We start from the raw sequence: 16,901 nt of genomic DNA on the forward strand, positions 1-16,901 counted from the left end.
GTAGGCTCTTCAGGGGCTGCCTTTCAGAATGTTTTAGCAGTGTTGGGACATAGTATTGGTGAACAATAGATGGGAATATACATTTGTAGCACAATCCTGACCGCATATCTCTTTTGTCCTATAGCCAATATGAATGACTGAATGAATAAACATCTCAATAATAGCTCATCATTGATAAGTCATTATTAATAACGACCACACAGTGACCAACAGTAGCCGTAAGTTGGATCCAGGGGCATGTTTCACACCTAGCTGTGAAGTTGTGAATGAGTCTGGGAGGCTGAGTCCAGGAAGCTCTCCTTTGTCTTCAATCAGATCTGATCTGCTACGACTTAAAACACGTGAAGCGGGATTGGAAAAATCGCTGAATCTTCATGAAAACACCCTTCAAACGTGCCTTGCACTTTGGTTTCTTTTGTGACGTTTTCTGTCTGCACTCATCGAATTTAATTTCGGATGCTTCTTTCACGTGTATTCTGGACTTTTCCTTGTGCTTAGGTTGCATTGGTTTTTTCTTCAGACTGGATACATCTTTGATGAACGCAGCCGTGTCTTTGTGATCTGCTAGTGACTTATTGAATTCAGTGTTGGATGTTTCTTTCATTTGAATTCTGGACTTTCCATTGCGCTTAGTTTTCTGTGGTGCTTTCTGCAGATTTCCTTCAGCATTGATGGAAGCAGTAATTTCATTATGTTCTGAAAGTGAATCCTCGGATTTGGTAGAGGATGCTACCTCAATGCGTGTAGTAGACTTTGCCTCGTTCTTGGGTTTCACTGCTGGTTTCTTCAGTGTGCGCGTAGTAGACTTTGCCTTGGTCTTGACTTTCCCTGGTGGTTTCATCAGTCTGCATTCCTTACTGGTGCAAGTGGCAGTTTCTTCCTGAACTGAATGCAAGTCATCCAAGTTAGTATTGGCTGCTTCTTTCATGTGAACTCTGGACTTTCCATTGCGCTTAGGTTTCTCTGGTGCTTTCTTCAGGTTGCCTTCAGCATTTATGGAAGCAGTAGTTTCTTTATGATCTGAAAGTGAATCCTCGTATTTGGTAGAGGATGCTACTTCAATGCGCGTAGTAGACTTTGCATTGTTCTTGGGTTTCACTGGTGGTTTCTTCAGTCTGAACTCCTTACTGGTGCAAGCAGCAGATTCTTCCTGAACTGGATGTGAGGCATCCAAGTTAGTATTTGCTGCTTCTTTCATGAGAATTCTGGACTTCCCCTTGTGCTTAGATTTAGCTGGTGCTTTCTTCAGACTGGATAGAGGTTTGATGTAAGCAGCAGTTTTTTTATGATTGGAAAGTGCATCAGCGACTTTAGTAGTCGATGCTCCTTCACTCTGCACAATGAACGTTACCCTGTTCTTGGGTTTCACTGGTGGTTTTGTCAATGTGCACTCCTTACTGGTGCAAGTGGCAGTTTCTTCCTTAACTGAATGTGAGTCATCCAAGTTAGTATTTGATGCTTTTTTCATGTGAATCCTGGACTTTCCATTACGCTTAGGTTTCTCTGGTGCTTTCTTCAGACTGGATAGAGGTTTGATGTAAGCAGCAATTTTTTCATGATTGGAAAGTGCATCAGCGACTTTAGTAGTCGATGCTCCTTCACTCTGCACAATGAACGTTACCCTGCTCTTGGGTTTCACTGGTGGTTTTGTCAATGTGCACTCCTTACTGGTGCAAGCGGCAGATTCTTCCTTAACTGAATGTGAGTCATCCAAGTTAGTATTTGATGCTTCTTTCATGTGAATTGGGGACTTTAACTTAGACTTCACTGCTGGCTCCTCTAGTCTGCTTTCCTCATTGGTGGTAATACAGGTTTCTCTATCGAATCTTCCTTGTTGGGTCAAGTCACAATTTCCCAAAAAATGTTTTCTTTCAAAAAAATTATGCCAAAGAGCATTTTCTATGGTGATTCTTTTTTCCGGATCTACTTCCATCATCTGCTTGAAAAGGTTTACAAAGGCTGGCATGTCCTCATGTTCAGTAGTTTTCGGGCGATCCTTTACTATCTCATCAAGACTTTTAAACATTAAAGAAGGGTGTACCTTGTGGGTCGTTGAATGACCATTGACATGACAGTTACACTGTTCAAGTAGCTCCCATGAAACTGATTGGACGTTGTGAAAAAAAAAGTTTTTGCTGTAAATTCCAGAATTCAGCAGTTTGTCCTCTGGCCGGCCTTGCAAGCGCACCATTTCTCTAATTCGATCAAATTCACACCTTGCTGAATAAAAGTCTTTGCCAAAGAACATGAAGGCTACTATACAGCCAAGAGACCAAATGTCTACAGCCTCAGTAAGAGGGAGGCCCAGAATGACTTCAGGGGCCCTATAATCAAGGGTCTGTATTTTGTAGCCAGTGGTCAGATTTTCGACAGAAAAAGCCAAACCAAAATCTATCAGCTTCACCTTGAACGGCCAGCGTTTATGGTCAACCAACATTATGTTGTCTGGCTTGATGTCCAGATGTACCATACGTATTCTGCTGAGAGTGATGAGAGCCACTATTATCTGTTGTGTGACTTCTTGAATCTCATTCAGATACAGTGGCCTACCAGTCTCAATGATTAAATCATCAAGGGTCATGTCAAGCTTTTCAAATTCAAGTATATAACTTTCCTTGGTTACGAAATGCCTGTTAAGGCTGACTATGTTCTCATGTCGTCCATGCTTCCTGAGTTGCGTAAGAGCCTTCAACTCATTTTCAGCATACCACCCAAATTTTTTGGGAATGACCTTCACAGCAACTATCTCCTTGGTGTCTAATGTAATGCACTTGAACACTTTACCAAAACCCCCTGATCCTAGTTGCTTCAGAACCCTATATGTGTTGCAAGGAATGTCTTTGGCTGACATTTTTGCTGCTATGAAAAGTTAAACAAAAGTAAGTCCAACTGTTTGTTGCTAGCAGTTTGTTGATATGTCTAATCGATTCTTACTCTCCTTTTTTTATAATTTATAGTTCTTTATGATGTTAGAATTTACCTTAATGTTATAGGTTAAAACTTCCCTTTAATCCTTTGATACACAAGCTATGCACACCCCTTCTAAAGGCACAACATGGGTAAAAAATGACCCTTATTGACCTACAATGTTATTTCATGCACGGCTGAGTAGTTCTTTGCTATACTTTTGGAAATCAATTAATTTCATCATTTAATATTCAAAGTATTCATTAAAAATCTTGTTTTTGTTTACCACAAATCATTATTTTCATTTTATCTTTCTCAATTTATGAACTACAATATGTTTTGTATTTTTACATCAAGTTTACACACATGGGTCAAAAATGACCCAGGTATGCGAGTGTGATTTAAAAAAAAGACATACTGTAATAATGATTTTGTTAAAAATTATTATTTTAGCAGTTATTTGGACCAAAGAAACAAATAAAGGCCATGAATTCTACTTTGTCAACGCATCTCCACTCTTTTTCATTTGCTGCTGCTGCTGCTCTTTGTCCCTCTAAATTGGTGCATTTCAGAACCTCCTCAATGATGTTGTCACTAATAAATAAATCCCAGGCATCTTTCGGTGAAACTGTTGTTGAAGCAGATGCAGGTCCTGGGCAGCTCCTCAGGATGTTGTGGCTTCTTGCTCTGCCCTTAGTGGGGGGATGCTCATTCCAGTAAGACCCCTTTTTACTCAGTCTATTGGCCTGGGTCAGAGATTCCTCTTCAGAGGACTCATCAGACGAGTCTTTGATCTCATCCAAGGAGTCTTCTTCATCTAAGATAGTTTGATTTCTAGACATGCCCACAACTCCAGCTTGACCCTGTCGCACATAGTCTACTCTAGGTTATCAGCACCAGAGATGTCAGACTCCGAATCAGGATCAAGAATTGCTTCATCTTCATCCTGTTCTTCATTTAGCATCTCTACGACCATTTCAGCTGTTAATCTGGAATGACTGTGACGAGCCATACTAACACTGTGGACAAAGAAAATCTAAATAATAATTTCAACTATCAGTTGATAAAGTATACAGAATACAGAATACTGTTCTATTTAGGGCCCGAGCTGAAATTAGCTAACATAGCTAATAATATTGGACATATTTCTCTTTTTCAACAGTAGAGGGAAGTAATGTTCAAATGTTATGTGCTGTAATTTTTTCACAAGATATCAAATATTTTCTTGGGTAAAACAATTGTAAAATAAGACTTACATGAATCAGATGTGCAAAAGCAGCCCGTTTTGTTCTGACAAGTAGTTCTTACAAGTGTGTGGCATATGAAAAGTTGTCCACAGTAAACATGTTCCTAACTAGAAACATTTACAAATGAAAGGTTCCTATCAAATTCACACTTGCATACATGGATTATTTTTGACCCATGTGTGTAAACTTGATGTAGTAATACAAACACTATTTTTGTTAAAAAATGAAGCAGAGATAATGAAAATAATGATTTGTGGTAATCAAAAACAAGATATTTTAATGACTACTTTGTAATATTAAATTATTAAATAAATAGATTTTAAAAGATATAGCAAAGAAGCACAGCCATGCATGAAATAACGTGTGAAATGAATACGGGTCATTTTTTGACCCATGTTGTGCCTTAGAAGGGTAGTGATACAAAAATGTATTGAGGATTTCCTGGAATTCTGAATGATGAAATAAATTTATTGCAAAGATATTTACAATTAAACTTAGCTTGAGATTGTTCAAGGCATGTGATGACTGAAAATAAAGACAAATATAAATACAATTTCTAAAAATTTTAGGACTGCAAAGCAGCACTGAGCGGGCCCGAGCACATGAATTTTTAAGTGTTGCATCGTTTTGCCTGAAAATTGTGTAACCATCACATGGAGACTGGTTATTATAATGTAACTAAAAATAATTATACTAACTGAGTTGGTGTATCCCTGTTAGTCAGATCATCCAAGAAATGGCGATCTGTCTTTCTTTTCTCATACTGCACAGAAACCTGCACTCCAACATCATTCACTGCTGGCCACTCAGTGACGGCGGTTAAATCCAGTGTAAAATCATGAGACTTCAGCTGTTGTTGTCACAGGGAACCTATCATGTTTCAACCTAGAAGAATTATAATTTTATAATGTATCCAAAAGCAGACGGAGGAAGTGGGTTTTTTTCGCATATTAAATGCTTTAAAATAGCTACTTTCAAACTGCTGCCTCCCAAGCATAATATAATATAATATAGCTATTTTTGATTTAGTCTTAGTCTTTTGACGAAAATGCATATTAGTTTTAGTCACATTTAGTCATTTTTATCCTTCTTAGTTTTAGTCTAGTTTTAGTCGACGAAAACTAATTACATTTTAGATTAGTTTTAGTCACATTTAATTGCCACATTAAACTCCTTTTCTTCCCTTCTCAGGCCCAGGGACCCTGTGTTGTGTCTAAAACTGCATAATAGTCTAGCTTGCAGTAAGTTGTCCATTAGATATCCCTACCGGCATAAGTCTATAGCAGGGGTTGGCAACCTTTCACTTTCAAAAGAGTAATTTTGCCCCCTCTTCCCCCGAATAAAATTTGTCTGGAGCCACAAAACATGTTTGATAACAAAGCTAATAAAGTTTAATATAAAGTTATACTATACTAAACTATAGTTTGCTGCTTTTACGAAATTATAGAAGGACAATAAAGAAAACTCTTGACATTTTATTGCTATTTTTACCTGTTACAACAAAGGAAAACACCGAACACTTATGAAGAGAAGAAAATACAAAGGCAAGTGTAGGTCTACTTTGAAATAAATTAAACACAGAACTATGTAGGGCTATTTGAGTCCTCCCAATATTTGTGGGAAATGTATGAAATAAGAAGAACCCTATTTTGAAATAAATAAAACATATAGCTGCAGCCTAATAGCTTAAAATACATATTTAGTTTTAAATGTGAAAACCAAAAGTGAGAGCAGGTCAGGCTGGAGGCGGACACAGAAACTGAAGCTCGGTACAAACCAGCTGCAGCTTCTGCTCTGATCAAGAAGCTGCTGCGCTGATCTCTGATCAGCTGAGACCAGAGAAACTCTGTGTTTTCACTGTTTCCACTGTCAACAATCAGTCAGTCACTGAGCGGCTTCTGCACGTGTACGAGCTCTGATCTTGTGTCTCTGAGTGAGTGATCAGGGCAGGGGGCGGAGCCTCGGGACCGGTGCGCTATCTGGGGCACACACACAGACACACACACTCACTCTCCCGCTCCTGATACTTCATGACGGCCTCATACGATGATGTTTAGAAAAATTATGTGAGTCTTAGTCAACCACCAACATTTTCGTCTCGTCTCGTCAACGAAAGTTAAAATAGATTTAGTCATAGTTTTTATTTTCAAAGATCCGTATTCGTTACATCTTCGTCATGGAAAAAAGTTTGTTAACGAATATATTTTTCGTCATAGTTTTCGTCAACGAAATTAACACTGTTAACAAATAACAGAAAATAAGGTGTTTATAGTGTTTTAATGTGCTTCTTTCCTCCTCCAGGTAAGATTTCTACAGGCTGCCTATCAGGGAGCAGACCATTCTTTGTTCCGCCGGTTCCACAGGCTCCATCTACTAAGATTTGAATGTGCAGTTTGTGTACGGAGAGGTTATTAAAGATCAAAGTATGTTGATGATCTCTTAGGCCTCTACTACTGTGTGTACCCTGACCCAGTTAAGTGAAGAAAGGGGGATATATTTATATCTGTTATGTTTTGGGTTTCATGATGGTGCCCCCTAGTTTTAATTAGTAGTCCAATGGAATGCCATTTACGAAGCCCCCAAAAGGGAAATGGAGGGGGGAAAAGTTGATGATTGAAAAAAAAGCAATATGTAGTTTTGCGAGACTTCGCCAAGGAAGCTGCGGCTGCACTCCGGCCCGAGCCTTGGTGCACACGGCCCGACCACAGCACCACAGAGTCCGGGCAGTGTGCATGAGCTCCACCAGCAGAGCCAGAGGGTGCACAGGACGCCCCGCGGCCCCCACTAGTCCTGGAGCAAAGGTTTTTGAGACCATCCAAAAAAAACCTAGATGGTGACCATGTTTTGATACAGGCAATCACCCCTTGGCTTTATTGGTAAAATCTGTTAAAGACTAAATACTTCTGAGTTTAAATGCTTCTGATTTGCTCCTTTCTCTCTAACACCACTGTCTATACATGGGTGACATGGTACAGTGCAGGTGTGTTGAGTTTGTTTCTTTGTTCTGCTGCTGTCAGTCAAACCCAGACACCGACATGAGGAGTGTTTTTTTATATAAACCCTTATCAAACAAAAATATGGCCCATTCCATTTAATTCTTGTTCTAAGGTGTGTTTAAGGGTTTAGTTATTGTTAAGGAGAACTTCCACTGCTGTGTGTTTATATTTGATTGATTTACGACTTCAAATACAAGTATGATGTTCGCCCAAAATTGCAGCAATCGCCAAGCATATTGCCAGCAGGGGGCGATAAGAGACCAACTGCGCTGTCCTGCTGTTTAACCACGATTTGGCTGTGCAATATGTTTTTCATGCTTCTGCTCAAGCTGTGCTGATGTGCTGCAGTACAGACAAGCTAGTAAATGATTTAGCTCGTTTGAGCTGTAGCAGTGAAATAGATCTTTATTCTTTGGATTCCTCTTCCATAACTTTGTGTTGCAACCCAAAAGGTCTCTCTTTGTCTTTTATTTTTCCTCTGGTTCACACACACACACACACAGACACACACAGTGCTGTCAGGAGTGTGTTTGCCGAGGTCACAAAGTCATCCGCCTTTCTCAAGTTTGTCAGCTGCCTCACTTTCTCCACTCGCTATAGCAACTGCCGAAAATGTACATATATTACCAGGGTGACGTACATTTATTACCACGGTTGTATAATGCTAAGTGTTTCTCACGTTATAACCCGAGTACTTCAAGTTGTAATCTGTCATGGCAATTTCTACAGTCCCACTCTACCAATGAGGAACGAGACACACAAACTCTTATACAGTATTGTCGCACTTTAATGCTCAGAGCATGGTGCACACAACGAAGGTTAGTTTGTAATATGCACACCGATGGGAAGCAGTTCTTTGTCTTTATACATTTGGCTGACCCCTCCCACTCTGATTGGGGTTGTTACAAAGTCAAAGGTCGGGATCTTCTGATGAGATCAAGGCAACAATGCCTTGGTTAAAGCAATCAGGCCAAGATTCATTCAGTAGTACAGGATACAGCATGATCAAGGTGAGATTCAATCATCATCAATCAAAGGGGAAATAAACATGATCATGTTGTGGTCACATGTTACCTTTCCCTCACAGTAATCATCAGTTGCAGCGTTGTTATTTTAAAGATCCTTAAGATACAGAGACTTTTAGTATAAAAATTTGATTATCTGATAAATTGATCAACAAAAAATTACTTTTATTGTCAATCGATTAAGTTTTTTATGCGCTAGTGCCTAGGATTCAGTAATTCCAGCTTGGCAAGAATATAAACTCCTTGGTGAACAAAATACCCCTGATGAAAACGATATATCTATATGAAGCCTCTTTCTCACAGCAGCATGGCTGTTTTTAGAAAAAGTCTAAATCACATTTTTCATTAACCCTGGGGGAATCGTCGTCGCCCCCCCCCCCCCCCCCCCTCACACACACACACATACACACACACACACACACACACACACACGTCTTGATGATGATAAACATGTTGGAAGTGATTTTTCCATCTGCCTTTCATTCCTTCCACCATCTGCCATCGGCAGCAACTCTGAGCGCCTCGGCTCCTGTTTGTGGGAGAGGAAGAATAGCGCCCTCCCTCTCTTCCTCCTCCGCTTCCTTCTTCTGCTTCTCCTCTGTGCTGCAGAGCAATCTCTTTTTTCCATCCTGCAGGTTCAAGCCAAATCTGACAAAGTGGCACCAGAACCCTGATCGACCCACACACTCCCTCCCCGTCTTCACTCTGTCCCGTTAACTTTATGATACGTTGATTAAACATGACATTATTTAAGACCATGCATCATAAAGCTGATTCTGGGACAAAGCCACTCCGACAAGGCGTATCCAAAGAAATGGGTCAACATTTCCTGAAATGCACTTAAGTGTAAAGGGGCATTGCAACAGGGTAGGCAAAGCAGACAATTACCTGGGGCCCCAAGCTGAGAGAGGGCCCCCTGAACGAGAACCAGTAACAACAATCGTGTATGGCCCCCACTGGTCCCTTAAAAAAAGGGATTTCCTCTAGTGAATTTATTCATCATGTTTTCTCCTGCAGGCACAACTCCAATCCTGAACATTTTAAGCAAACAATCTCCTGCAGGGTTCTTCATACGTAAAAAGCGAGATCCAGGGAAAATGTCCAAAAAATTGGGTCCATACATTTTCCAGAAAACTACAAGTAAAGAAACCTTAAGAGAGATTTCTTTGACGTTTCCTTTACAGGTGAATATATAACGCAGGATGTATGTGCACGATCTCTGGGAGGCTGGCGTAACTTTTCAATCTGCAGTGTTGTTGTAGCCTGAACATCATCAACTCTTCAAAAACTTCAAAAATGACTCAAGGAACTCATGTTTGGCTGTTTTTCTCAGTCTGTCAATCAGCTGGTGGAGATGCTGGTGGACGAGATTAAGTGCAGCGCGTGAAAACTGTCTTTTATCTGATGCTTTGGTTTCCTTCCGCAGGGATACCCGTTTGTGTGTATTTGATTGACAGTGTGAGGTTCTCTTTCAATTTCAACTTGGTGTTTCACCACAAAAATGGTCCATTATTGTTTGACGGGTAAAGAAAAGAGTGTTGTGTGTCCATCTCCAGCCTTTGTGAAGAGACATTTAAGGTTTGAAGGAACGTGGGGAGGCAGAACAGATTGTAGAGAATCAAACTGGAGGTTGAGATTAGGATTTCACACAGAATTTGATATTTAATCTGATTTAAATGTTTCAATCTCACAATACTTGATCTGAGTGTTGTACTTTAGGGTGGTTTCATTATCAGAGTCATAAATCAGAGGCCAGAGTCACTTCAGGTGAATCAAACAGGAGCAGTTGAGCACAGAGCCAGTGGGTCCGTTTGATCAGAAGAACTGTGGCGCCATCTGCAGTCAAACACTTGAGAGTCAAATTATTCCACATTTCACCACTAACTAACATTATTTAGGTTTTAAGTTCACATTTACATCAACACTATATTAACATCTTAATATTTCTTTATATTCCTGCACTAAAATTGACCTTTATGATGCAACGTGAATATTTCTTTAATGAGGCTCATATAGTTGACATGGAATAAAAATATTCATATAGAAATAAAATAATTATACCTACATTCAAAGACTTATTAATCACTTCAGAATTAACCGTGCCGACAGTATTTTCTATTAAACTTGTTTCAACTTCTCTGAGTGATCATTTATTACATTCTGTTAGTTATTACTGAACTGACGTTTGGGCACTTTCCTTAAATTGTCCAAAGGGGCTACATGTGAGAACGCAAATGTCCAACTCCCCACAGTCTCCAGCCCTCTGGTCAAATGTCCGGAAATTGTCTGAGCGAACAGGCGGGTTGATGATACTTGATGAACGCAAAACGGGGAAGACTACAAGGATTATTACTACTCAGGATTAACAATTGAAGCCGTATGTAGAAGACGCAGACCAAGATATGTCAATTTGGACAAAAAACTGATTCGAGGGCTTTTGGGCATAAGGGCCACCTGTCACCTGAATGTTCTAGACATTTTCCAGTATTCATGTCTGAGAAGGCAAGGGCCCTGTCGGTGTGAGGCCCCTGGGCACCTGTCTAATTGGCACGAGCCATACATGATTATTAAAAGTGAGGTAGAAGGGATCCCCTTGTCCTAGAGAAGCAGATTTCCCCTTCCACAAAACAAAGCTCCTCAAACTCTTAAAACAATGAAGGTGACAGCAGCCTTTTAAGTCACGTGAGAAATCCGTGGACTCTGCTGAGAAGACGTGATATATTCTGACACTTGACACTTGGTCAAGTCACCGTGACAATTTTTGCATCCACCTCAGGGGGGTTTACGAAAAGTGCAAAATCACGGTGTGTGTGCAGAAACAACACTTTCTGTCGTAGTAAGGTCACCCCTGACTCGGTAATGGATAATGGATAATGAGGTGTTCACAGACAACACACACACACACCATGCACACTACATATGCACACACATTGAAACACCTCAAAATATAACATTTTGCATGCAACAAAATAAGCTTTTGAAGGTGAAAATGTGCATGAAGGTGAATATTTGCAAACCGCACACCCATGCACATACTCACTCATGCAGACACCGCTGTTACGCATTGTATTGAACAGGTGGGTTTATGAGTAACACTGTGTGTGTGTGTGTGTTTGTGTGTGTGTGTGTGTGTGTGTGTGTGTGTGTGTGTGTCATGGGACGAGAACATGCCATGGAGGGTGATTAAGTTACAGGAAATATGTTGTAGAAGATTAGAAAATTATGAAGATATCTTTAATAAAAGTGCAGCACAATATCATGAAGTTAACCTATATTTAGTTTTGAAGTGTCGTTTCTCTCTGATCCTAGGTGTAAACATAGAAGTACACAGGTCATACACAGGACAAGTATGCAAAAACAGAACATATAAGTACGCAACATAGTAAGTACTCAAAACAGAGTACACAGTACTACAAAGTATGCAGTGGATACGGTGGATAGGATGAGTGGTGCAAAAATAAAGGATTGAACTGCATCACTGATAGGAGACATCATCTTCATCATCATCATCATCATCTTCATCATCATCATCATCATCTGTGGTTGATCCTCCACCCAGGTGCTGATGATGATGATGATGCAGAAGTGGGCGGGGTCTACAGCTGCCGCTATTAGAGTGCGGATCCTGCGACCATCAGCAGACTGGAGCTCAGACCAGTCCCGAGGTGTCGCTGAACAACTTTGCTCCTCTCACGTTAACTGGGAGACGACTGGAGCAGCAGAACAGCGGGTGAGTGTCAGTGGGAGCTCTGGAATTTAAGTGAAAGTGCAACCAGCGGGGAGATCAGCTGTTTTATAAGAGGAAGACAAACAGTAACTTTTTCATTCATACCAGTGTTCTCCATTTAAACTTCCGCTCTTCTGTTTAATGTAAAAACAAATATGTAGAGTTGCGTCATATCCTAAGAAAAGGACCATGTAAATACATTTTATTCTTATTATAAACATGATGAATGAATGGATGCAGTTTTAACGGTAATAGATCAAAAATAACTGCATAGGAACTTATATTACATATTATATTATGTTAGTATTGTAAGTACCTTTAGAAGAATATAGACATATTAGCCTGCATATGTGACAGATAACTCTAATTAAGTGCAAATGTATCACAACATTTTGGGACATATATAGTATAAAATCCTATAATACAAATGAATAAATGTCATCAATATATATATATATATACACATACGTCTGTTCATTATTGTTGCAGATACTTCATACCTGCAACAAGGCGACTGATGCCGCTGCTGACAGAGGGATTTACTAGAGAGCAGCTCAGATGTGACCCCCCCACCCCCTCTGTGATATCAGTTCACCAACCTGCATTTTGCTTGTTAGAATAAGTTTTCTGTCTCTGGGAAGCTCCAAATTCCTTTGTGTAAGTGAAGCAGTTTGACTTGTCTTGGCTCGTATAAATATGAGTTAAATAAACAAGTTGACTCATATTTACAACTGACAGAGAAATGGGTTCTTTTAAAATAGGAGCCTCATTCATACAAACAGTTTGGTGCTGATGAATTCGGACAACACTTTTTAAATTGAAGATCAAGAATCAATAAATGATTGTGCTGTTGCTCTGTAGAGTTTCCCTATTATCTGATCGTACAGAATAATTTGCATTGCTTTGGAAATACATTTTTTTTTTCGTGCATCTGCTCTCTGTTGCAGGGTCAAGATGACCTCTCTCTCTATTGGCTGCCTCAGTGGAAACTCTGACACAATGCACCCCGGATTTTTAAGCTGCCAAGCCACAACCTGTGTGGACTGAGGTTCACTAAAAAGGATCAGAAACTTGGAGGAAGAACAATCGCAGGCTACAGCTTTTATAATTGCTTTGTAATGTGTATTTATAATAATGTGCAGATAGATGTTTATGATTAATTAGTTTCCGAACCATCGAAGCAACACTTGATATAAAGTGCAACCAGGAAACAACAGCCGTACCCTTCAAAATTAACTTTTCAACTGCCACATTCAAACATGGCTGCCACCATGGAAGTGGCAGATATCGTTGTTGTGGCAATCTACTTCATCCTGGTGCTGGCGATTGGCTTCCTGGCCATGAGGAAATCCAACCACAACACGGTGAACGGCTACTTCCTCGCCGGGCGCTCCATGAACTGGGCAGCTATCGGAGCTTCCCTGTTTGTCAGCAACATAGGAAGTGAGCACTTCATTGGACTTGCTGGATCCGGTGCGACTAGCGGGTTGAGCGTTGCTGCATGGGAGTTAAATGCCCTGTTATTGCTCCAATTGTTAGGCTGGCTGTTCATCCCTGTCTATATTCAGTCGGGGGTTTTCACCATGCCAGAGTATCTGTCCAAACGCTACGGAGGGAGGCGACTGAAGGTGTATTTTGCAGCTTTGTCTCTCATCCTCTACATCTTCACCAAGCTGTCCGTGGACCTCTATGCCGGAGCCTTGTTTATCCAGGAATCACTGGGGTGGAACCTCTACTTGTCAATCATCCTGCTCATCACCATGACCGCCGTGCTGACAGTCACTGGAGGTTTGGTCGCCGTCATCTACACGGATACAGTCCAGGCTTTCCTCATGATCACCGGAGCTCTGTGTCTCACCGGCATCAGCCTCGTCAAAGTGGGAGGACTTGAAGGTCTGAAGTGGATTGAAGTTGGATCATTTAAACCATGTTACTGTGTACTTTTTTCATATTGTTAACCAATTCCTTCAATGTCATTCTAAGGGGTATGGACCAAGTACATGCAGGCGTCGCCAAACATCACAGCCATCCTGCTGTCTTCACCCAATCTGACGTATTCGGAATCCTGCCACCACCACCTCAGCCCAAAACCAAATGCGTTGAGGATCCTTCGAGGACCAAGGGACCCAGATCTGCCTTGGCCTGGGTTTTTGCTGGGCCAGACTCCTGCCTCCCTCTGGTAATTGCCCAAGACTATCCATAAAGTCGTAGGGTTCCATAATGCAGCTTGACTTTGTTGCAGACTAGTTGTGGCCTCTATTGACCCTCACTGTGTGTTCCAGGTACTGGTGTACAGATCAAGTGGTTGTACAGCGGGTTCTGGCAGCCAAGAACATCGCCCACGCCAAAGGTTCGACCATCTTTGCCGGCTTCCTGAAAATCCTGCCGATGTTCGTCATAGTCATCCCAGGTAGAAACGTTGATTGATTTTTTTGGAACACCTGGAATCCTGGCTGTTGATTATATGCGTCTGATCCATGTATCACCGTTCTTCTAGGGATGATTTCCAGGATCTTCTTTGCTGATGAGTTGGCGTGTATCAGTCCAGAGCACTGCTTGGAAGTGTGCGGCTCTGAGGCTGGCTGTAGCAACGTGGCTTACCCGCGGCTCGTCATGTCGGTGATGCCCGTCGGCCTCCGCGGCCTGATGATGGCTGTCATGATCGCGGCTCTGATGAGCGACTTGGACTCCATCTTCAACTCAGCGAGCACCATATTCACGCTGGATATCTACAAGATGCTGCGGAAGAAGGCGTCATCGAGGGAGCTGGTGATGGTTGGAAGACTGTTTGTGGTGGCCATGGTGATCATCAGCATTGCGTGGGTACCCGTCATCATCGAAATGCAGGGAGGCCAGATGTTCTATTACATCCAAGAAGTAACAGATTACCTGACCCCACCTGTAGCTGCTCTCTTCCTGCTCGGAGTCCTGTGGCGTCGCTGCAACGAGACGGGGGCCTTCTGGGGGGGGGTGGTGGGGTTCACCATCGGAGCGCTGCGCCTGGTGCTCGCACTTGTTTACCGCGAGCCCCTCTGTGACCAGCCTGACGAGCGGCCGTCCTTCATCAAAGACGTCCACTTCATGTATGTAGCGGTCCTCTTGTTTTGGGGGTCAGCTCTAGTGGCTGTTGTTGTGAGTCTCTGCACCGCTCCACCCACACAGGAACAAATCAGAACAACCACTCTGTGGGGGTTGAACAAGAGAAAGAAGCTAAAACAGCAAGAAAAAGAAAAGGCTGAAGAAGAAATCCATGCTTTGAAGCCTCTTTACCTCAATGGAGATAGTGTTCTTGGTAAAGAAAAGTGCACAGACAACCTTAACGAGCACAATGGCTTTGAAACCAATCATGTAAATGCTGAATCACCTACTGTCACTGCTACTTACATAGAAACCCACCATCCAATCCAGAATGGTTGCTATACAGTGGTTACTGAACCCAAAATGGCAGAAGGAGATGGAAGAGGAGGGAGGGATGAGGAGGAGGTGGAAGAGGGGGATTGCTTTGAAGCAGGAGGAGCAGAGCCTGGGAGGTGGATGAGGGTTTTAGAGTGTGTGTGTTGCTTCAAGGAGAATGGATCTGGAGATCAAGTCGTTTCAGCTGAGGAACAGGAGAGGCTGGTGGATGAGCTTCTCCATGAACCTCGGCGAACCAGAATCATCCTGAACATAGGGATGGTGGCTATTTGCTCTGTGGCCATTTTCTTGTTTATCTATTTCTCCTTATAGGCTCCATTAACTCCGATCCGTGGGCCTGGGTAATGAAATACTTTCACACATTAGCAAAAGCCCCAGGAAAGCTTGAGCGCCCCACATTCTCCTGTGATTTATCATGTGCTTCATCAACATTAGTAAACACACTATCAAGCCTGTGCTTGGCCAAACGATACGTGTGTCTTCCAAGCAGTGCAAGGCAACTGCTGAGGTAGAGGTAACCTAAGGGGCTTGGGTATATGTCAGGTGCTTTGCTTTCTGGCTGCTGCTCAGCCAGTGATGTTGGTGCTCGGCCTGCTTTCTCAGCCTAACAACTAATGCTAATAACCTCCAATAGTTCTGGCTACGTTTGACAGTTTTGTGCAGGGGATTACTGACCAAATTTTGGATTTCAAACCTCTCTTGATTGGACGTGGAATGAAACCACAGTGCTGTTTCCTCACGTTAGAATGTAAATGCTGTCGTTGCGGGTAGTGTGCACTATCCTAAGCACAGATTGGGATGCATGGATGGTTTTATGTGTAATTTTTCTCGAGACAGGGATAAATATATTTTTGGTAAATGTGACTCACTGCATTTGGAACAGTTAAAATTCCAAATGAATTTATGATTAACTGTGACTTAGTATATTCTTCTGTTGTATACAGATATAATTACATGCTCTCGGATTTGTCCCCATTGGGATGTTTCACGTTAAGGAAATAAGCTCATCATATTGTGTTTTATTTTTATAAGTTTTTCATGTTTTGTATTTGAAAGAGCAGTAATTTTCAACTGGACATCAACTATTGGAGATGTTACCTTTTTATTATAGCCAATGAATGATGTGTTCTACATGTGTTGGTGTTCAAACTGATGAAAGGTGATTCAGTGTTTCCTGAGCTGCACATAATCAGCATATAATGTGATCTTGTCATGTATTTTCTACTCTTTGTATAACTCGAGCACTGCCTTCCACTCAAATAGTTTTTATGAATTCAAAGGTGAATTCTGATGTTATTTTGTAAGAAATGTTTTTAAGCTGTGGAAATGAAACAACCTATTAAATCACCTCAGTGGTGGTTCAGAATCAAGTTTAGGAAAAGACAGGCCGAGGATATACACTACAAAAAGTCAGATAATAATAAATTCTATGCAATTGAAATCGACGGTAATTTCTGAATGTGGCGGTTGGGGATTTGCTCAGGAATAATCTGAGGTGCCAGTTCACATGTGTCTTCATGCATTTGTTGGTAGAGTTTTTACACCTTCCATTTTGCACAATTTAAAAATAAAAGGTTGGAACTAC

The 16,901-nt window shown here is 41.4% G+C and overlaps 1 protein-coding gene across 2 annotated transcripts; it reads left to right on the top strand.

Moving 5' to 3' along the window:
- Positions 1–11,794: 11,794 nt before the first annotated feature.
- LOC128431246 (sodium/myo-inositol cotransporter) lies at positions 11,795–16,901 on the top strand. Of its 2 annotated transcripts, XM_053417510.1 has the most exons (6): positions 11,795–11,905; positions 12,392–12,559; positions 12,850–13,795; positions 13,886–14,081; positions 14,185–14,312; positions 14,400–16,901. In XM_053417510.1, exons 3-6 carry the CDS (start codon positions 13,162–13,164, stop codon positions 15,626–15,628), a joined length of 2,187 nt encoding a protein of 728 aa, XP_053273485.1. In that variant the 5' UTR covers positions 11,795–11,905; positions 12,392–12,559; positions 12,850–13,161; the 3' UTR covers positions 15,629–16,901. The 2 variants fall into 2 exon arrangements, with proteins under 2 accessions (XP_053273485.1, XP_053273483.1); XM_053417508.1 differs by lacking the exon at positions 12,392–12,559 and having other exon boundaries at positions 11,797–11,905.

Source organism: Pleuronectes platessa, chromosome 24 (genome assembly GCF_947347685.1).
Source record: "Pleuronectes platessa chromosome 24, fPlePla1.1, whole genome shotgun sequence".
In the NCBI taxonomy this organism is placed as follows: Eukaryota; Metazoa; Chordata; class Actinopteri; order Pleuronectiformes; family Pleuronectidae; genus Pleuronectes; species Pleuronectes platessa.

Bases quoted from the DNA above. Each gene is read 5' to 3' on its own strand.
- LOC128431246 (XM_053417510.1), top strand. From the start codon at position 13,162: ATGGCTGCCACCATGGAAGTGGCAGATATCGTTGTTGTGGCAATCTAC. The intron at 14,082-14,184 runs GTAATTGCCCAA...TGTGTGTTCCAG, and splicing joins CAGACTCCTGCCTCCCTCTG to GTACTGGTGTACAGATCAAG. The intron at 14,313-14,399 runs GTAGAAACGTTG...CCGTTCTTCTAG, and splicing joins GTTCGTCATAGTCATCCCAG to GGATGATTTCCAGGATCTTC.